This window comes from Geotrypetes seraphini, chromosome 9 (assembly GCF_902459505.1).
Source record: "Geotrypetes seraphini chromosome 9, aGeoSer1.1, whole genome shotgun sequence".
NCBI classification, from domain to species: domain Eukaryota; kingdom Metazoa; phylum Chordata; class Amphibia; order Gymnophiona; family Dermophiidae; genus Geotrypetes; species Geotrypetes seraphini.
In genome coordinates this window covers 126,138,711-126,161,211 of record NC_047092.1, presented here as the reverse complement: position 1 = coordinate 126,161,211, position 22,501 = coordinate 126,138,711, and the positions used below count along the sequence as shown (strand labels likewise).

Below are 22,501 nucleotides of genomic sequence, written 5' to 3'. Positions count from 1 at the left end.
GCATAAAGCCCCACACAATGAGATGGTTTGAGTGTGTGGTGGCCCGCTGAGGACCTTAAAATAGTGAAGCCAACATAGAATGGAGTATGGTAAATCAGTGAGATAACATCTTACTGAAGCTGGCTGTTATTTTAGAAAAATAAACATATGTTCCCAGCAATGTCAGAGGCCAAATTTTCTTGCCAGTGGAGGTCGGTGGGGGAAATCACTGGTTGATTAAGGGGGCAACTTCTCCTATTCTGTCCAGTGGCGTACTACTCAATAGCAGCTGTTTACCAAATCTTAAACATGTTTGGTAGCAGCTGTAACTCCCAGCATTGATCTTTTAGGACAAAGACATTTAGGGGAAAGTCATCAAGTGGTGTTAGGGACTTAAGTCATGTTATTTAGTCCTTAACATGACTTAAATATTGCCACAGTATTTTTAGTCAGGTGGCTTTAGAGTCACTTAAATTGCTATGGGTTAAGCAATAAGATGCAAATCATGCAAATGCATGTTTTGCATCTCATTACTATGCAAATACCCTAACATGACTTGCAGTGATACACGAAGAGGAAGAAAAAATGTCCCACATAGTATAAAGCAGAGCACAGAACAAAGTGGATGGTCAGGATTCTATATTCTGTTTAATATACTGTAGCAAAATTCAACAAAGTACCAATTCAATCAATCAATCAATCTTTTGCTAGATGATGTCAAAGTTCATCAAAGTGCAATACAATCAATCAATCGTGTACTCTTTTAAGTTTCAAGTTTAATTACATTTTAATATACCGACCATCAATGTGCACCTTGCCGGTTTATAAAGCTAAAAAAGGTTAAAATAAATTTTTGTAGGGGGTTAGGAGGGGGAAATGTGAACATTGAATAGACAAATTATAAATACAAACATGAGTTTGAGGGTAAAGGGGGGGAAGTTAATAATTACATCATTTAAAAACAAATTAATTAAAGGGAAGGGGGGAATAAAATACCAGGAATGGGGATCACTTCTTAAAAGCGGTTCGTGTAATATACTGCTATGCTGTTGGAAAGGAGATATTTAGGGCTCCTTTTATTGAATGAGAGTACCCAAGAAAGGGATTTGGGGTAATGGTGGACATGACAATGAAGCCGACGGCACAGTGCGCAGCTGCCGCTAAGAAGGCAAACAGAATGCTAGGCATAATCAAGAAGGGTATTACAACCAGAACGAAAGAAGTTATCCTGCCGTTGTATCGGGCGATGGTGCGTCCGCATCTGGAGTACTGTGCCCAATATTGGTCGCCGTACCTTAAGAAGGATATGGCGATACTCGAGAGGGTTCAGAGGAAAGCGACACGTCTGATAAAAGGTTTGGAAAACCTTTCATACGCTGAGAGATTGGGAAAACTGGGACTCTTTTCCCTGGAGAAGAGGAGACTTAGAGGGGATATGATAGAGACTTACAAGATCATGAAGGCCATAGAGAGAGTAGAGAGGGACAGATTCTTCAAACTTTCGAAAAATAAAAGAACAAGAGGGCATTCGGAAAAGTTGAAAGGGGACAGATTCAAAACGAATGCTAGGAAGTTCTTTTTTACCCAATGTGTGGTGGACACCTGGAATGCGCTTCCAGAGGGCGTAATAGGGCAGAGTACAGTACTGGGGTTCAAGAAAGGATTGGACAATTTCCTGCTGGAAAAGGGGATAGAGGGGTATAGATAGAGGATTACTGCACAGGTCCTGGACCTGTTGGGCCGCTGCGTGAGTGGACTGCTGAGCACGATGGACCTCAGGTCTGACCCAGCAGAGGCATTGCTTATGTTCTTAGGAAGGTGCGCTAGGGTTTTTAGCACACGCACAAAATTACCGCACGCTATAGCACATGGTAGCCAAAAATCTACCACCTGCTGAAAAGAAGGCGGTAGAGGTTCGTGCGCAGGGGAATTTAACACGCGCTATTGCACGCGTTAAGGCCCTAGCGCACCTTCATAAAGGGAGCCTTTAGACTCTGTGGTATGCGTCTTGAAATAAGAATGTTTTTAGTTTAGACTTGAATCAGTTGAGGGAGTTTTTGAAGCAGAGTTGAGGTGGTATGGTGTTCCATAAAGTTGGAGCTACAACAGAAAAATTAGTATTTCTAGTGTAGTAGAATTTTTTAATGGAAGGTATAGTCAATAAGTTCTGATCAGCCGATCTAAAGGTCCGGGAAGAGCAAAAGGGGATGATGAGTTTATCTAGAAAAGTTGGGAGACGCAAAAGTTTGATTTTGACATGCCATAAAATTACACTGTAATACAATTAAAGCAAATAGTAAATTATTTTGCACTCAATGCATAGTTAAACCTAAATGCCGGAAATATATCTAAGTGGGTACACCATCTAAAGCACGCTGGACTTTGGCGTGCTGACAGTCCCACAGTGACATTTGCGTGCAGGACATATGTGCGCCGCTGCTTCCGCAGCTTTTAAGACTTTCTGTTAGCGCTGTGAGGGTGTGTGTGGTGGGGAACCCCCCACTAGATTTACAAGTCCTCAAGTACACTGAAAACTCCTGTTTTCGCTGTTGGAGTTTTCAGTGTAATGGGGGGGGGGTTACTCCCCCCACGGGAACGCGAGGACTTGTAAATGTAGTGGAGGGGTTCCCCCCCCCACACATACCCTCACAGAGCTAATGAAAAGGCTTAAAAGCGGCGGCGAGCATATGTCCTGCACACAAATGTCACCGCGGGATTATCAGTGTGCCAAAGTCTGGCGCACTTTTGACGGGTCACCATCTAAGTGTGAATATGCAACACTTATCCATGCTCCATCTATACCAATGGTCTCAAACTCAAACTCTTTGCAGGGCCACATTTTGGATTTGTAGGTACTTGGAGGGCCTCAGAAAAAAATAGTTAATGTCTTATTAAAGAAATGACAATTTTGCATGAGGTAAAACTCTTTATAGTTTATAAATCTTTCCTTTTGGCTAAGCCTTAATAATAATTTATAGCTAAAGAGACATATGATCAAGAAACTGTTTTATTTTACTTTTGTGATTATGATAAACATACCGAGGGCCTCAAAATAGTACATGGCGGGCCATGAGTTTGAGACACTGGTTTATACATATGCCTATTTATCAAAAATATACTATGTAAGATATAGAATAGTGCTTAGCCAGAATTTTGGCATTTACACATATACGTATGTTGTAATGGGGCACTATGGCCAACAGTATCCCCAGCCAGCAATCATTCAGTGCAACCAGAAAGGACTTTAATAGAGGATTAAAGGCAGACCACCTCTACCTACTAGCAAATAACAGTAGTCCTCCTTGTTGGGTCTCTAAACACACACAGTGACTTTCCCAAATCTCTTGTTCAGGACTTCCTTCCACTCAGCACCCTTTTCCACTTCAACAAGAAAACCAATTGGTTAGGCATTTGTTCTCTTAGGCTTCATGATTGTGTCATGATTGTAGCAGTTTTCCAGATCTAGTTAGGCAGTTTGGGCAAAATGGTTATCAGGCTCCCAATCTTATAGAAATCAGCCTTCCTGTAGCCACTTCTCACCAGCTCTGTGTGAATAATTCTCCTTTCAAAATATCTCTTTTCCAAGTAGCAATACATTGATATTGAGCCCTTTTCAATGAGTAACAGGAACTCAGTTGAACAGCTTCCACCCCTTGGAGAGGACAACACTATCTTGACCTTATGGTCCTTTCACCCCCCCCCCTCTCCGGCTGTAAGTCTTTGTTCCAAAGAAAATATTTTCAAAATCAAACATGCAAAAACTACAAAGAAATCGCTCCCTTTTTCCAAGATAAGTACCTTGTCTCCTTTCTGTTTCTCTGTAGTCCTTTTGCTACAGGCTTTTAGGGCTGGAGTTGCTCAGGCCCTGTAGTCTCTCCTTTTCCTCAGCTAGGTAAATTTCCCTCCAGACGTTTCTTCTCTCAGCTTCTCTCTTTCTTTTTTTCTGGGTAAGAGCTTTTATAGGGCACTGGAGACTACACCGTACCCTTCTCATGAAGACCTCCACCATTCAGAAGCCAATCTCCTTTCCTGTCCAATTAGGCTCCCTCTGAGCTCCTCCCACCACCTCTCCCAGTAGTCCCAGTATGGGCAGTGCTTCCTGTGGTAGTTAGGAAGACTTCCCTGCCTCCCCCTTCTAGAAGCTTCATCCCATCTCTCTAAGCTAAGCTAGCTTTTCCTTAGTTTCTCCTCTTCTTCTTGTATTCTTGAGGGCAATCATTTTAGCATTAAGTCTTATGGGAGTTGTAGTTTCTATTTAAAGAGAAACTACCTGTTCCAGTATTATTTGTACCTCTGACTCCTAATCAGGGAGCTAGAGCTCCCCCTGAGGCAATTCCCAGACAAGGCACTATCTTTGTCAGATTAACATGATCTCGACCTGTCACAATATGCATATTTACTCTTTCAAAATGTACAAAGACTAAACAGCATGCCATGAAGTTATAAAGTAGTACTTTTATTGAGAAATATCTTTATTAGATCATCAATGAAAACAAGGATATCATATAAAAGAATCTGTATAATAATGCATTAATCAAATGCATATAATTGAGATTGAGAGTGGTTCAAAATACTGCAGTTCGACTCACTTTTGGTTTAAAAAAATGGGAGCATATTATTCCTTTTTATCAGAAACTTCATTGGTTGCCGATTGAGTCTAGAATTTTGTTTAAATTTTCATGTATTTGTTATAAATCAATCTTCGGTATGTCACCAGGCTATCTTGTTCTTCATTTTTCTTTGAGCCACTCAAATAAGACTACACGCACAGCCCATCTGTTTATATATCCTTCTACTAAATCCTGTCTCTTTTCAAGCCGCCAAACTGAATGTTTGGTTTGGAAAAATTATGCTAGAGATTTCTTCTTATTTTGATTTTAGAAAATTGTTAGACACAACTATTTGATAAGTTTGTATCTTAAAGCATCGTGTTTTAATCTTTTAGAGTTTTTTATATTTACAATTTGATGTATTTCCATTTGTATTGTAGTTATCGCTGTATGTTTCAGCTCCATTTGTTGTGAACCGCCTAGAACCATCCTGGTCTGGCGGTATATAAAAATAAAATTATTATTATTATAAATCCAATTCAATGAATGATGATCATGGAACACAAATGTCCCAAATACCCCTCCTTTCCCACCTCAACAAGAACAAAAATTTCCCATGTCCCTCGGAACTTAACCCCCCAATCCAACTATTCTCATGGTAAGTTTGGAAAGGAACATGAACTACATTAGAAAAGAAAAATGATCCCCAAATCCCAGCCCTTAAAGTTCACAAGAAGGCCTGTTCTCCAAATCATTCAGTAAGAAAGATCATATTCTCATCATCAGAGTAGTCAAAAAAAAAAGAAGAAAAAAAGAATCCCATACATTCAAAAATAGCTTTTTTGCTTTGTGATCACACATTACAGCAGTCATCTTTTCCATTCATAACAGTTTATGCATACTGTATGTATAGTAATACTTTTAAAACCAATGTTAGCGCCATATGATTTCCGTACTGTAGTTCAGGCTATGGTTTTGTCGAGACTTGATTACTGCAATGCCCTGTACCTTGGAATAACAAAAGCAAGATGTACAGCATTGCAGGTTATACAAAATGCAGCAGCAAGATTGATAATGGGATTGTCTAAATATGATCAAATTTTGCCACATCTCCAAAAATTGCATTGGCTACCAGTTGCCTTCAGAGTACAGTATAAAGCGGTAATGATTTGTCATCAGTTCTTGTATGGAAACATTCCAGAATTGTTTAAAAATAATATACTTGGCTATACACCAAAAAGATCATTGTGCTTGGAGAATTTAGCTTTACTGAAGACAACTGTGAATCCAAGGCTTGTTGAGACTGGGAAAATGACTTTTTGTTGTGCAAGAGTTAAGATATGGAACCCACTGGTGGGTCAGATACGAAATTGTCTTGAAAGGGGCATATTTAGAAAATTACTTAAGACGCAGTTATTTGTGGATGCCTTTCTCTAGCCAATAATTTTCCTCTTTGCTAGAGTTGGTGAACTTTTCATGATCTTTATTATGCAAAGCTATTGTATTATTTTGTAGTCATGATTTCTGAGGACTGATTGTATGTTCATCTAATATAATAAAATACTAAGCGCGCATGCGTACTCATACCACGTGTTCCCTGATCCATATGTCCATGGCTGGCAAGAGTGCGTATGCGCGCTTAAAACGACCCCACGCTCGCGGCAGCAGAACTCAAAGTGAATCACGGATCCAAACAGCCCTGGCAGCTGAACTAAATAGCGGCCCGGAAAGAGAAGCACTGACAAAAAGACTCCAGCCGCTTTGCCGGCTCCCCACTCACTCATCAAGTAAGTTCTTCATGCTCTGACCCTCCCATCCCTTCCTGACGTCTGACCGGCTCACATAGTCCCTTGCCGACCTCCTCTTCCCTTCTCACGGTCCCGACTCCAAACCTGCCAACTCCAGCAGCGTCTGCAGCACTACACATGCTGCTTCGGGGCCTTCTACTGCCCTGATTTACTCTGCTGTGTCTCTGATGATGTCATCAGAGTACATCAGGGCAGTAGAAGGCCCCGAAGCAGCGTGTGTAGAGTGCTGCAGATGCTGCTGGAATCGGCAGGTTTGTCGGGACCGTGGGAAGGGAAGGGGGGGCGGTAAGAGACTAAGGGAGCCGGCCAGACCGCGGGAAGGGAAATGCTGCTGCTGCACAGGAAAATGGTGTGGGGGGAGGGAAATGGAGGGGGAGGGAATGCTGCTGCTATGGCTGCTGCACAGGGAAGTAGGGGGGATTGAAATGCTGCTGCTGCACAGGGAAGTAGGGTGGGGAAATGCTGCTGCACAGGGAAATGTAGGGGGAGGGAATGCTGCTGTGGCTGCTGTACAGGGAAGTGGGGGGAGAGAAATGCTGCTGCATAGGAGACAGATAGATAGAAAGAAAGATAGACAGCGGGAGGAAGGGAGACAGAAAGAAAAGAAGAAAGACACAGGGGCAGGGAGAGACAGAAAGACAGACAGACAAAGGGGGCCAGGGAGAGAGACAGACAGAAAGAAAGACAGCGGGAGGGAGAAAGAGACAGAAATAAAGACAGACAGACATATATTCTAGCACCCGTTAATGTAATGGACTAAAATACTAGTTTTATTATGTTTTTGTTTTAAATTATGTATGTAAATTATGTAAACCATTTAGTTTTAAACGGTATAAAATTTTTTTAAAATAAATAAATGAATATTTTTTCATTCAACACATAGGGCTCCTTTTACTAAGGTGCGTTAGGGCCTTAACGCGTGGAATAGCACACGCACTAGACCTTAATGCCAGCATTGAGCTGGTGTTATTCTAGAAGTGTACTGTGCTGTGTAGCGCACAGTAATTTCATGCGTGTGCTAAAAACGCTAACGCACCTTAATAAAAGGAGCCCATAGTTAAACTTTGGAACACATTGCAGAGGATGTGGTAAAAGCATTTAGTGTAACTGGGTTTAGAAAAGGTTTGGATAAATTCCAGGAATTAAAGTTCATAAACCATTATTAGGGTAGACTCAGGGAAAGCCATTGCCATAGAATCATGATACTTTCTGTAGTCATTTCAGGTACTTTTGACCTGGCTTGGGCACTTTTGGAAGTAGGATACTACATTACATTAGAGATTTCTGTTCCGCCATACTACTGGTTAGATGGACCTCTAGTCTGACCTAATATGGCAATTCTTGTAGTCTTATGTTATGTAAAGTGTTACAAACCTGGTGATAGTGGAAGATGCAGTCAGCCTTCAGGTCTTTCCCAGGAAACACATTTATCCAGAGCTTCCTCATGAAAAACAGCTGGTAACTGATGGATACAGGCATTCCTGTAAGAACAAGGCAGTGGTATAAACATCTCCATAAACAGGTAAGGACAACTCATATATGAAACTCTTTGATACCCCTTGAAATACAATGAAGAATGAAAAAAAAGATTTCTGAAACATCTCATCCAGGCTAGCAGTCTAGTATCAGCTTTGTCCTCAACCCACATTGATTAAGAATGATAAATGCATGCTGAGACCATTGCATCTTTATTACTGAAGAACTTGGTCCTCACCATCCTTCATGGGTTTATTGCGCCTGGTCCAATCGTAAAGATGTCTCAAAGAGTCAAAGAAATGCTCATTGTTATTTTGGCTAAACACCTAGAAGAAAGAAAACAGAATGAAGGTGTCAGCAAAGCTGCTAATTGACTTCTGTCTGATCCAATCTGTAGTCTTGCCTTTTATGCTAGAAGTACCAGAATATATAAATGTGTGTCTGATGGGTCAGAGTTGACACTAATCTAAACATGATGAATAAACATAGTACCATAACATAGGGCTAGATTCACTAACCTGCCCGAATCGGAACAATCCGTTTCTGATTCGGGCAGGTCCGACTAATTCACAAATCAGTTGTATTCAAATGGGGGCGATTGGAGGAATGCCCCCATTTGCGAGCGGGATCACAAATGTGCGATCCCTGCACATGCGCAGACCCTGACAGTAGTGACAGAGAAGCAGCCTCCTGTCACTGCTGTCAGGGCTCTGCCCTGATCTCTCCTGTCTGCCCTGCTCTGCCCCGATCTCTCTTGCCTGCTCGCCGAAATCTCCTGCTCTCTGCCGCTGTTCCCTGCAGTGCAAGCCCTTGGTTTTAAAGCGGGCCTGCACTGCGGGGAACGGCGGCAGAGAGCAGGAGAGTCCGGAGAGCAGGCAGGAGAGGCAAGAGAGCCTACAATAGCCCAACCCACTGGCCCGACACACCAGCCCTGCCTGACCCCCCCCCCCCCGATCAAGCACAGTCAGCCCACCGGCCCCACTGCCTCACCCACGACCGGCCCACCCCAGGTCAGCCCAGGCGGTCGAGCCCTGCCCACCCGCCCCGCATATCTGTTCAACTGTTGGGAGGAGGAGGAGGGGTGCCTGGTCCCTCCTGTTCCTTAGGGAAAGGCTCCCTCCATCTTCGGGAGCAGGAGGGGTGTTCGGACCCTCCTGCTCCTAGGCCAATCTTCGGGAGCAGTGGGAAAGTCCTCCTGCTCCTGCTCCCTTGGCCGCCGCTGCACAATAATGGTCTTAGGCCCCACCCCGGCGCATCATCTGATGCACGGGGAGGGGCCTAAGGCACTGATTGGCTGAGGCACCTCGGGCTCCTCCCTTGGGAGGGGCCTGTGGTACCTCAGCCAATCAGGGACTTCCTTAGACTCCTCCTTAAGGAAGTCCCTGATTGGCTGAGGCACCCCAGGCCTCTCCCAAGGGAGGAGCCCGAGCCGCCTCAGCCAATCAGGACCTTAGGCCTCTCCCCATGCATCAGATGATGCACCTGGGCGTAGTCTAAGGCCAGTATCGTGGCAGAGCGGAAGAAGCAGGAGGACTTTGTGCTTCCTCCTGCTCCCGATGATATCACGGAGGCCTAAGGAGCAGGAGGGACTAGGCACCCCTCCTGCTCCTAACATTTTTAAAGGTACGGGGAGGGGGGGTTGGTCCGGCAGGCCCAACCACGGGTGGGCCAGTCGGGGAATCGGGCCTACGGAGCAGGAGGGACTGGGCACCCTTCCTTCTCCCAACATTTTTAAAGGTATGGGGAGGGGGGTTGGTCTGGCTGGCTCAACCATGGGTGGGCTGGTTGGGGGTGCAGTGGGTGGATTGGGCCTTTGGAGCAGGAGGGACTGAGCACCCCTCCTGCTCCCAACTTTTGTTGGGCCAGGGAGGCAATTTTATATTCGCCTGCTCTCTGCCGCCCTTTCCCGCAGTGCAGCCCCGCTTTAAAACCACAGGCTCGCACTGCGGGGAAGGGCATCAGAGAGCAGGAAAGTTGGTGCAGGCAGAGAGCAGGTCCCTGCACAGAGCAGGAGAGCCATGGGAGGCAGAGAGAGTCAGGGAAGGCAGAGAGCAGGTCTAGGCAGAGAGGAGTGGAGTTTTTTTACACAAGCGACTGGTCCTCACCAGTCGCTTGTTCTTGAGAAGAGTTCAGCCATGGGGAGAACTGGTGGTGCTTCATTGAAGAGCTGAATAACATGGGCTTGCTTGGGTAGTGCAGACCAACACATATGAGCTGGCAGGAGGTAACTAATTCCAGAGAAAAGCTGTCTTTTGTGGTTCAGAAAAAGGCAAAACGCATAGTCCTGGATTACTTTCTGCCAATGAGAAAGGAAGAAAGAGGGTGAAATTTGAGTGATCTTGGGTAGAAAAAAAAGGGAGGAAAGAGCTAAATGGAAAGGTTAATATGTCAGAGGCAGTTGTTGTAAGGAAATGGAACAAGACAGGAGAAAGAAGAAAGTACATATGGACAGCAGTCACTTGAAGGAGAATTTGCAGAAGATAGGAAAGCAAAAATGAAAAACTGGAACCAACTTTATGGAACATAAATGTACAGACAACAAAGGTAAAAAAAAGCATTTTATTTTTAATTTATTGACTTATATATGTTAGCTTTGGGAAATGTGTATAGCAGACATCTTTGTATTGTGTTCAACAGAAAAGGAAATGTATTTCTATTTTTATTTCTCCAGTACCTGCTGAGTTTAACTTTTTGGGGTTTCCTGTTCAATTTTTGTCTACATATTTTTGTTTCTAATTTGTGATCCTTTGTTCTGCATTTGGTGAGGATCTGTCAGCGTGATAGTAATTGCAGATGGGAAGCTTAGAGGAAAGGCATGTAGGAAAGGGGATCAGCCATGCCCTCTTTATTTTCTGCCCTGGGCACATGTCCAACACTGGCTGTGACCCTTGCTGTAGCTCATGGGCAGCAAAATGCTGTTTTGTTTGGGGGGGGGCGCCCAGGAGCTCCACCCTAGCACATGACCTCTCAGCAGTTCCTGAGTCTCCCACCCACTTCCTTCCGGTGCTATAGTTTTAAATCTTCGGGCAGCCGCCGTGCAGTGTCCAAGAGAAGGCCTGCCCCTGGAAATAGAATGAAGGGTTCTGGGACAGGCCTTCTGTTTGATGTTGCATGGCAGCTGCATGGCTGTTACCCAAAGATTTTAAACCATAACGCCGGGAGATGGGCGGGAGGGCGGGAAAAGCCAGCGATTGAACATTTTTGGAGAGACCATGGCCCGTAGGACCTTCCCCATTCCAACACCTATGCTGTAGCTGTTGGGGATCCCCAAATACTGCTGACCCCACGAATCCCCCCACCTCTCTTCCCCATACCTTTTAGTTGGCCAGATGGATGGGTGCCAAGTCCGTTCATCCGGCAGGCCAGCCTGGTCCAGAATGGGGCCGGATTGGCCCAGGCGGCAGAAACCCCGCCCACAGGAGGGGCCTAAGGCTACTGGGCCTATTCTGATTGGCCCAGGCGTCTCAGGCCCCACCTGTGGGTGGGGCTTCTGCCACCTGGGCCAATCCGACCCCATTCTGGACCAGGCTGGCCTGCCGGATGGGCAGGCTTGGCACCCGTCCGTCTGGCTAACTAAAAGGTACGGGGAAGGGGGTGGGGGGTTTTGGGGTCAGCCGTGGGGGTCGCGGGTCGGTGGGGGGGCCAATCAGGGGTTCTGGGTGGGGTGGTCATTGGGGGGAGGGGGGTTGTGTCGAGGGCAGGAGGGCCTGGGATCCCTCCTGCCCGTATTGTAGTGGGGGGTGGGGGGTATGGGGTCGCCGGGGCCAGGAGGGCTTGGGCTCCCTCCTGGCCCAATCCAGTCAGGGGGGTCACTGGGGCCAGGAGAGCTTGGGCTCTCTCCTGGCCTGTTGTGTCGGAGGGGGAGTCGCTGGGGCCAGGAGAGCTTGGGCTCTCTCCTGGCCCGTTGTGTCGGAGGGGGAGTCGCCGGGGCCAGGAGAGCTTGGGCTGGTTTGACTTCGTCTAAGTCAAAAAGGTCTAAGTGCCGACTAGGCAACCTGCCTACGGTTTTGGTTATACCTCTGGTACGCCTAGGTTTAGGTCGGCCCACCTCCCGCCCACTGCCCACCCTTTCCCCTCCTCTAAACACGCCTCTTTTCTCTCTGTGTGTTTAGAGGCAGGGGAAAGGCCTAAGCTGTTTTTAGGTACGTCTAAAAACCAGCTTTGGTTATGCGTACTTGGACGATCAGGCTTTTTGATCGTCCAAGTAGCCATTTAGGACACTTTTTAGACGTTTTTTTTTTTTATTATGAACCCCCTAGGTTATAAGTGGTATATAAATGCTAAAAATAAATAAAATAAAATACTAATGTACTAAATAATGGAAGAAAGAAACCAAATACACCCATCTGGTTTGCCCGATTATAATTCTTTCACTTCAGGTAGGTAGGCACATCTTAACCCAACATCACCGCTCTCCCTGCCCCAGGTATTACATTTTCCCTGAACTTCAACTCTTTTCAATCACTGCTTACTATGTCAGTCCTATGCTCTGAATATGCCAAAGTACTAGCCTCTATTACCTCCACTGTTAGGCCATTTTAGGCTTAGTCATCTTCCTTTGCCCTGCTTTTCATTATTACACCAGGCTCTGCTTCAGCCTAAATATGGCTTTGGGCTAAAGAGGGGTCAGACATTAAACAACAGCTGAAGATCACAGCACAGAGGTTGGCAGCAGACATATTTATTTTAGGGATTTTGCACTCTACCAAGTGTTCTGTGGTTTCAGCAGGCTTTTTTTTTTTTTTTGAGGGGATACTGAGTACCACCACCTTTTCCATTGCTTGTTAAAAATGACCCATGGTCCTTAAGTATTAATAAAAGAACTCAGGTTTTGCACACTCATAAGAACATAAGTGCCTCTGCTGGGTCAGACCAGAGGTCCATCGTATCCAGCAGTCCAATCGCGCGGTGGCCCAACAGGTCCAGCACCTGTGTAGTAGTCCTCTATCTATACCCCTCTATCCCCTTTTCCTTCAGAAAATTATCCAATTCCTTCTTAAACCCTAATACTGTACTCTGTCCTATCACGCCCTCTGGAAGCTCATTCCAAGTGTCCACCACCCGCTGGGTGAAGAAAAACTTCCTGGTTTTGAATCTGTCCCCTTTCAGCTTTTCCGAATGCCCTCTCATTCTTGTAGTTTTCAAAAGTTTGAAGAATCTGTCCCTCTCCACTTTCTCTATGCCCTTCATGATCATGTAAGTCTCTATCATATCCCCTATAATTCTCCTCTTCTCCAGGGAAAAGAGCCCCAGTTTCTCCAGTCTCTCAGTGTATGAAAGGTTTCCCATACCCTTTATCAAACATGTCGCTCTCCTCTGAACCCTCTTGAGTATCGCCATATCCTTCTTAAGGTACAGCGACCAGTATTGGACGTAGTACTCCAGATGAGGACGCACCATTGCTCGATAAAATGGCAGGATAACTTCTTTTGTGCTGTCTTTTCATGAACTCTGTGACTGGTTGCTGGGGGCCTGGCTACTGGGGTTGGGTGGTGGGGGGAGGGTGGATCCTTCAGTGATCTCCCCACTCCTGAAGAATGGCCTGGTACCTTTTTTTGCTACAAAAAAAGCACTGGGTTTCAGGACAAAGTGGTGAACAAGAGATGCAGGACCCTGAGAGATACCTTATCGGCGATCTTCACAAAGATGCTGAATCCTTCCCAGGAGCTGAGCTGCAGCTTGCTGGCGATGTTCTGGCATAGATCCTTCACTTTTGTGTGCATCCCTACCTCGAACACCTAAAAATTTTATTTTATTTACAATTATTTAAAACCTGGCTATCACAACACTCTAGCCATGAACAATTTAACATTCAATAATTTAACATTTACCTACTCTCCATGGCCCATCAGGGACAGAAGTACCTGCAAAGAATGTATACAGCACTATGTACATCAGGTAGCGCTATAGAAATGATTAGTAGTAGTAGTAATAACAATAAAGACTATACACACAAATAAAACACAAAAGTTAAACAATAACAAAGTACTGGCTGTGCTGCCAAGCAGTAAATGTTAAATGCTGATCTGCCCATTCTATTCCTATGGGCGGCACTGCATTTAGCGTGCACTGCTCGGCAGTGCAGCTTTGTAAATGCCTGCCTAAATCATTTAACATTCATAGACAGCATATGGCATATGAGAAGTCTGAAAACGAACCTTTATTGAAGTGTTTGAACAATCATAAGCTTCTAAGCATTACCTGGTGGGGTGAGATGTGGGGAAGAGTAGGGAGGGGCAGTATTATCAACAAAATACAGGAACCGAGAGTTTTGAATTTTAAATGATATTGTAAAAGCCTGCCAAAGAACTGATCTTATATGGTTTTCTGTTTAAAAATAAAATTAAAACTCTTAAAATTCTTTATGCTAACTAAATCATTTCATGCTATCAAAATTTTGCTCAAACAAAATCTGCTTTATCCCCTTTTGAAATTTCAATCAGCAGCTGAGAGGGGGCAGGATTCGTTACATTCAAGATCAAGTTCTAAGTTCAATTTATTTCATCTATCGCTTACAAAAAGGAGATGTACTCAGCCCTCAACCTTGAAGTCCATCAATAGTTGTTTGGATGAAAATGAATTACAGTATTTGAAATCTTGGAAGATGATTACAACTTGGTTATTTGCTCATGGGGGGGGGGGAAATCACATGGGGGCTTTGATTTGTTCTTCATTTGAGGAGCTAACTAGGGCCCAGATGCACTAAAGACAGAGATTGTTGCTAAACCTGTTTTGACGGCTTTAGCAACGATTGCATTTGCCAACCTGATGCAAAAACGGCTCACCAAGTAGTTTTCTGCACAATCGCTCATTCCCCAATCTGACCATGCAAATGAGCTCATTAATATTAAAATGCCATGTAAACTAATAGAGCAATTGATGCTCTAACATAGCTTCCCGATGCATTAAAAAAAGTGATTCAAAAAAAGCGACCTGCTTAGCCCTTATTTTTTAAATGGGCACAGATGCTATGCATGTTATACATGCGCAATATCTGCCCCATTGGAAAAAAAAGCACCCCAGTGTTCTCCCCAGAAATTTTTTCCAGCTCGGAGGCATGAAAAAGTAGCCAGGTGGGGCAGGACAAGGAAATTTGGTGGTGGAAAAAATTAAATGTGTACTATTTTTATTAGTTAATTATTATTAATTATTATCCAATGCTCAATATGACTTCCTTTTTTAAGGTTTGATACTTGTGCCAGAATATTTTTATTAAATTTAAGAAGTATCTAATTCTCTCTCTCTACTCCTTCCACCTACTGTCCACCCTCTCTCTGCCCCTTCCATCCACTGCCCACCCTCTCTCTGCCCCTTCCATCCACTGTCCACCCTCTCTTCAATATGACATTTTCCCTCTTTCTATATCCCTTCAATAAACTGTATAGCCTGTGCCCTTTCTCTCCTTTGAACATGATTCATTTCAGCCTCACCCTCCTCTCCATTTTTCTGTCTCCACCCCCTCCCCTATGCTATGGTATCTCTCTCATTTCCTTCCTTCCTTCCCACTGCACCCCATGGTCTGGTATCTCTCTCCTCTCCTATCTTTCCCTCTCACTCCTTGCTCTGGCACCGCCTCTCCTTTCTTTCCCTCTGGTCTTGCATTTGTCTCCTTAGTTTCTCTTCCCTCCCCCCATGCCCTGGCATCTCTCTCCTTTCCTGCCATCTCCCCCTCCATTATCTGGCATCTCCTCTTCTTCCTTTCTCTCCCTCCCTCTTTCCTTCCTTCCTTTCCTCCCTCCTTCCTTCTTTCTCCTGGTCTGGCATCTATCTCCTTCCCCCCTCCATGGTCTCATATCTCCTTTTCTTTCCATCCCAATTCACCTTACCTTGATAGGAGCTATAGAAAACTTAACCTTGAGCTTTGGGTCTGAATCTTCTTCCTCAGAAATCCCGGTAACCGCAGGAAAATGGCGCGCCGACAATGGCGCACTGCACTGAGACCCGGCAATTTTTTTTATTTTTGAGGGTTATGAAGGGAAAGGTTATGAAGGGAAATCCCCCCTCAAAAACAGGGTTACTTTGTAACCCTCAAAAATAAAAAATTGTCAGGTCTCAGTGTGCACTGGTGCGCAAATGTCCGGCGCGGGATTGTCGGTGCGCCTTTGAAATGCTCCTCTTTTGGTTGCCTTGGGAATGTCCTTTTTTTCAGCTCTGTTGCAGTACGACCAATACTATCTGCAGACATTTCAAGAGATTTTTCTTCCTCGAATACATAATTTTCCATCTCTAATTGAATTCGATTTTGGGAAGAGCTAGCAGGGTCTTTTGACTCACTGGCCACATTATTTGATGAGACACCAGCATGGTAAGAATCTGCGTTTAGGTGGAAATGGGAAGGGGTAAAGCGCGGACCTCATGGACCTCGCGGATCTAAACCTGCACGGCCTTAAAAATCTGAGGTCCGTGTCCATGCCACTTGTAGTTTCTGTCTCTGACAGACCTCAATCCGTCTCAGCATAGGGAAGGAAAAGTATTAGGATCCGTCAGCACTAAAATCTCATCGAGGTCTATCAGAGCCAGAGACTAGTGCTGGAGTTTGGAGACTTCTTTTCCATAACGCACGTCCGAAACCTATGTCCCCACTCTCTTGGCTTCTGTTCTGTCGCTCCAGCACTAGTCTCTGGCTCTGACAGACCTCGATGAGATTTTAGCGCTGACGGATCCTAATACTTTTCCCTCCCTATGCTGAGACGGATCCGTCAACGCTAAAATCTCATCGAGGTCTGTCAGAGACAGAAACTACAAGTGGCACAGACACAGATTTTTAAGGCCGTGCGGGTTTAGATCTGCAAGGTCCATCAGGTCCATGAGGTCTGCGTTTTACCCCTTCCTGGTGGAAATCACCATTTCTAAAATGTCTACCATCGTACCTGGTAAGAAATCTCTCAACTATTTTCCTCATTTCCTTCTTGACACACAACCCCTTTAGTGGAAGCGGATTCTCCATTTTGAGGCAGTTGGCCTGGGCATGACACAGAGTAAGTTTCATGGACCTCTATCCCTATAGCTTTAGTCACCCATCTTCTCTCTTCTCACTTTTATCCTCTCCTCCCCTCCCATGCAGACCAGGAGAGTGAGCTGTTCTTGCTCCTAACCCGCACCCCTCCCCCCCCTCTGTGATAGACTATCACAGGCCGCGCCCCATGAAGTGAGGATTGGCTCTTGAGTCTGCCTGTATACTGGATTCAGCTGAACAAGTGACTTAAAGACCTAACGGGAAGTTGGAGATGTTTTGGTTTCTGATCCTGATGTTCAGATGTGCGAGATCACGGAGTGAGTCAGTCTGGCTGTAACCTCTTGGATATGGGCCCCGCATCGAGGATTGATTTGTGTACTTCCGGCGGCTCTTCAGGCTGTGCCAAGTCAGCCCGGGGAATCCCCAAGCTGGTGAGAGGTTTTTAAAAAAAATGTTGAGCAGCGGCAGAAGGATTTGCAACCTTCCGAGTTGACAGCTGGGCGCTTACCAAAATTATCCGGGCGAAGCACCCGGCTAAAAGGCGCTAGGGAGAACATTGCACCCCCTCCCCCGCTGACGAACCGGCACTGAGAACAACAAAAACAGCAAAAGGAATGCCCACATCCTTCTGCCATGCTGACCCTACTTCCCCTACAAAAGAAAATTGGCAGGAGGAATGCCCACTCCCTTCTACCATGGTGTCTCCCTCACGCACAATAGAAAATTGGTAGGAGGGAAGCTGATTTACTATCAAAAAATATTTTAATCTGTAAGCATGTAATGAACTTTTCACAGTCTATCAAAAATTGGAACATATCAAAAGGGGCAGATGGAATAAAGGAAAGACCATAAGATAATACTGAAGTCTCATCGTGGATTAACAACCTTTTAGATAGATACCAGTGATTCTGCTGGGTTTGTGACTTGGTTGTTGGTCTCTTTCTTAAAGTTCCTCGACTTATTGCTATGTAACTTTGAATGGTATCATTTGATGCATCGTGTTTGTATATTTGTTTACTGAGAATGTGACAGCCAGTGTGGTTTTCATTCATAAAAGTCAGTTTGGTCGACACAGCAGGATCAGTGTGAATAGTCTATTAAACGGTCCCCGGAAGAAAAAACGGGCTCCGTTAGGAAATGACTGTTTGTTAAGATAAGTGCTTATATGCTTGTCACTTATGATAATTATTGTTAGCTGAAATAAGGGATTTAACTGCTGTATAATTTTTTGTACCTTACTAGCACATTGCATTATGTCATTTAGCTGCTTATATATAATATGCAATTAGGAGGCTAGAGGTCATTTGTAGACTACATGCAGTAAAGAAAATAGCAAGAATAATTTTAAAAAATAGAGGTTATTTGTAGATTTCATACAATCAGTAAATAACAAATAAACAAAAAAAGTTAAAAAAAAAAAAATCCCCCACACACAGGATGATAAGGATGAGTTAAGGTAGATATTTGACAGCATGTAGAAATATATGAGAGGTTCTTTGGGATCAGTGATTGAAATCTGGAACTGGTAAGTCTCAGACAAGTTCTTTTTGCTAGTTTCTGAGATCCTTTTTTCCTCTCATTTATAATAGACACTTATTATGGGTTGCATTTAAGAGGTGCATGAAGGTCCCAAGATCGCTGAATTTAAGTTTACAGCTACTGCTGCTGGTGATTTGGGAAAGCAGCAGCAGTGGATGGGGGTGGGGGGACAGGATACTGGATGGAAGTGGGGTGGAGAGAGAGAGAATGGGCAAGAACACTGGATGGAAGTGTGGTAGAGGGAAAGAGAAGGGGGCAGATACTGATGAAAGTGGGAGAGAGGGAGAGAGAAGGGGACAGATGCTGATGGAAGTGGAGTGGAGGGAGAGAGGGGCAGGATATAGGATGGATTTGAGTTGGAGGGAGAGAGAGAGAGAAGGGAGCAGATGCTGATTGAAGTGTGGTGAGGGAGACAGAGAGAAGGGGCAGGACACTGGATGAAATTGAGATGAAGGGAGAGAGAGAAGAGGCAGGATACTGGATGAAATTGAGGTGGAGAGAGAAAGGGCAGAGTGTGGAAGGGAGAGAGGGGGAGCAGATGCTGGATGGAAGTTGAGAGGGGAGAAAGGGGAGCAAATGTTGGTGGGAGTGGGGAGGGAGTTGGTGGGAGTGGGGAGTGGTGGGAGTGTGCAGTTCTGGTTGTGATACAGCAACCAGAACTGCACAGAGTATTCAAGTTGCAGCCATACCATGGAGCGATATAAGGGCATTATAACATTTTCATCTTTGTTTTCCATTCCTTTCCTGATAATTCCTATATTCTATTTGCTTTCTTAGCTGCCGCACATTGAGCTGAAGGTTTCAGCGTATCCTCAACAATGACATCTACATCTTTTTCCTGGGCAGTGACTCCAAACATAGAACCCAGCATCACATAGCTATAGTTCGGGTTCCTCTTTCCCATATGCATCACTTTGCACTTGCTCACATTAAACGTCGCCTGCCATTTTGATGCCCAGTCTTCCAGTCTCACAAAGTCCTCTTGCAATTTTTCACAATCCTCTTGCGATTTAACAACTTTGTGTTATCAACAATTGTTGATTTCCCTCTCCCCATCCTATCAGAGATTTGTAGTTCTACCTCTACTCTCACTTTCGTGTCAGTGTTTTATCTACACATCCCTTTTCCTATACTAAGGGCTCCTTTTACAAAGCCACAGTAGCATCTGCTCTATGGGCAGTAATCGCTCTGATGCCCATAGAGATTTAATGGGCTTCGAAGTGTTTGCTGCATGGCAGCCACTAAACTAAACTAAACTAAACTAAACCTTGGGTTTGTATACCGCGCCATCTCCGCGAGCGTAGAGCTTGGCACGGTTTACAGAGTTAAGATAGAAAGGAACTACAATGAAGGGTTATAGGAGAGAAAGTAAGAAGATAGAGAGGGACAAGGGTACCGGAGAGCGGGAGGTGATTAGATTTTTGAAAAAAAACAAGTTTTCAAGTGTTTGCGGAAGGATTGGAGGGAGCTTGAATTTCTGAGTGGGGATGTGAGGTTGTTCCAGAATTCTGTGATTCTAAAGGGGCGGGATGTTCAAGTTTTCCTGCGCGGGATATTCCTTTTGTAGAGGGGAATAATAGTTTCAGTTTTTGGGAGGGTCTGGTGGAGTTGGGGTATGAGGAGTTCCAAAAGAGTGGGATGACGGGAGGAAGGATGCCATGTAGGATCTTGAAGGCTAAGCAGGCACATTTAAAGAGGACTCTGGAGTGTACTGGAAGCCAGTGAAGCTTGGACAGGAGTGGGGAGACGTGATCGAACTTGCCTTTTGCGAAAATAAGCTTAGCAGCGGCATTCTGAATTAGCTGAAGTCTATGGAGGTTTTTCTTAGTTAGACTTATATAGATGGAGTTGCAGTAATCCAGTTTAGAGAGAATGATGGATTGAACAAGGACGGCGAAGTGAGAATGATGAAAGCAGGATCTCACTTTCCTCAGCATCACCTCACCTTTTACTGTGGCTTTGTAAAAGGGGTGGGAGGGTGGGTTAGATTGTAAGCCACCTAGAAGGCCAGACCACAGTGCAGGATAGTAAGACTATAATAAACTTGAAAATTTGTTCTTAAAATATGTGAAAAAGGAACACCAGAAATTACTATCTATAAAGTTTACAAATCAACAATTAATATGCTATTAATATGCAATTAATATGACAATATGCTGCTTAATTTTGAAAAATCTGCTGCAGGGAACTGGGGTTTCATACATGCCCAAGGGTTTTCTAAAGTTCACCTAGGCAGTTGCCAATTATGTGCCTGGGATCAGAGCAAACCTTGTATATAGAAAGATTTGTATTTGTTTGGACCAGGGCCCAAGACAGCAGGAAGCTGGAGGCAATTTCCACACATGCTGCTCTTTTCTCTCACACAATAAGTCTAATCTAGTACAGTAAGAGCCATATTCTAATAATTCTATATAGGCCCTGTGTGAATATTTTAAGAGACAAAACTCAAGCCTGGCTCCCCCATACTTAGTGACCTGAACCCAGGCAATCTCCTTAAAGAGGGCATCTCTATGTTCTTGAGGAAGGGAGGGATTATATAGACAGGCTTCTGAGCTATGTATGAAGGGGAGAGAGGTTTCTTATCTGCTTCTGAAGGGCTCAGGGAAAAAAAGGTTTATTACCTCTTCTGTTTCATTAGGAAAGTACACCTTGTGCAGGATCTTAGTGCTCATCTGCTGGATAGCCTCCACCTCCACAGGATGAGGTGGCTGCTTCCGACACCCAGCTCTGGAAAACAGCAAACAGAATGAAGGCTAAGGAATTATTTAAAGGGGAAATTATTTAATGCAGTGGTCTCAAACTCAAACCCTTTGCAGGGCCACATTTTGGATTTGTAGGTACTTGAAGGGCCGCAGAAAAATTAGTTAATGTTTTATTAAAGAAATGACAATTTTGCATAAGGTAAGACTTTATATTTTATAAATCTTTCCTTTTGTCTAAGTCTTAATAATAATATTGTAACTTGTAGCTAAAGAGACATATGATCAAGAAACTTTTATTTTACTTTTGTGATTATGATAAACATACCTAGGGCCTCAAAATAGTACCTGGCGGGCCGTATGTGGCCCCCAGGCCACGGGTTTGAGACCACTGATTTAATGAATTTCTGAAAGACAAAGCTTGTTGGTTCGGTACCATACTTTGCTATATTTTACCCAGGCTTGTCCAACTTATGGTCTGTTGACCAGAACCCAGCCTGCTCCTTTCTGCCCTGCAGAAGCTCAGCAATTCCCAGAATCTTACCCACAGTGTCTCTGCTCTCTAAAAAGCTTGAGCCATACGATGTCAGAAGTTTGGTCTTGTGGTTTCAAGTCTCATGAGATTTGAAGCTGCGAGACCAACCTAAATTTGCAGCACCATGCGGCTCAAGCTTGCAGGGAGCCAAGTCATGGCAGGGGAGCAGGAATCCTGCTGTTTCTTCTTTTGCTGAAGCCAGGTGAGGGGAATATCTGGGTGAAGTTTGTGGGAAAGTACATGGGAGAGATAAAAAAAAAAAAAAAAGAGCCCGGATTAAGGCTACAGTGGGAAAGAGACTGGGTGAAGGGAGTTAAGTGGGAGAGAGAGAAAGCGACTGGATGAAAAATGGGGGGGAGGGAGGAGGGAGTACATGAGGGAGAAAGAGAGAGTGAATATGTATGCACACAGATGCGTGTCTTGGCCCTCCAAATGTTACAAAATATACAATTTGTCCCCCAATAAAAAAGGTTGGACAAGCCTGTTTTAGCCTCTGGGCTATATTAATCCAGTATTATTATTGAAAGCACAAACTTTTAAGGGCCATATTTGTTTACAGCAAAGTTATGCAAAACGTAGACCTAGGGGCTGCAATAGGAGCTTGCTTGGCAGAATAAGCTAATGTTATTGCTCCAGTTTGCATTTACCGGCAGCAGTATACATATAAAAAATTGTCAGCAATTTTCCAGCTTCTCAGTTTATCACTCCTGAGTTCCTTGAATACATTACCTCCTGGGTTAGGTGGCCTTGTCCCTGGAGACCTAGTTTGTTAGGTCACTATCAACTAGAGAATGACTGCTTATATAGGGCTCTACTATTAGTAGGACAGCCTACTATGAACAGCCGGGCAGGGTCAGCCCAGTCATTAGGCAGGCACGGCAGCATTTGGAAAGCAGTGGTCTATCATCTCCATTTTCATAGTTAACAACCTCCTTCCTTTTCTTACCTTTCTCCTGCCA

At 44.5% G+C, this 22,501-nt stretch overlaps 1 protein-coding gene across 2 annotated transcripts in view; it reads right to left on the bottom strand.

Moving 5' to 3' along the window:
* MYO7B (myosin VIIB) overlaps positions 1–22,501 on the bottom strand; it is a 302,847-nt gene that overhangs the window by 36,040 nt on the left and 244,306 nt on the right. For both annotated transcript variants that reach the window (XM_033957613.1, XM_033957614.1), the window contains 4 exons: positions 20,930–21,035; positions 13,438–13,551; positions 8,052–8,139; positions 7,712–7,818 (listed from right to left, as the gene is read on the bottom strand). In XM_033957613.1, the coding sequence (XP_033813504.1) occupies positions 7,712–7,818; positions 8,052–8,139; positions 13,438–13,551; positions 20,930–21,035 (415 nt within the window). The remainder of the gene's footprint in view (positions 1–7,711; positions 7,819–8,051; positions 8,140–13,437; positions 13,552–20,929; positions 21,036–22,501) is intronic.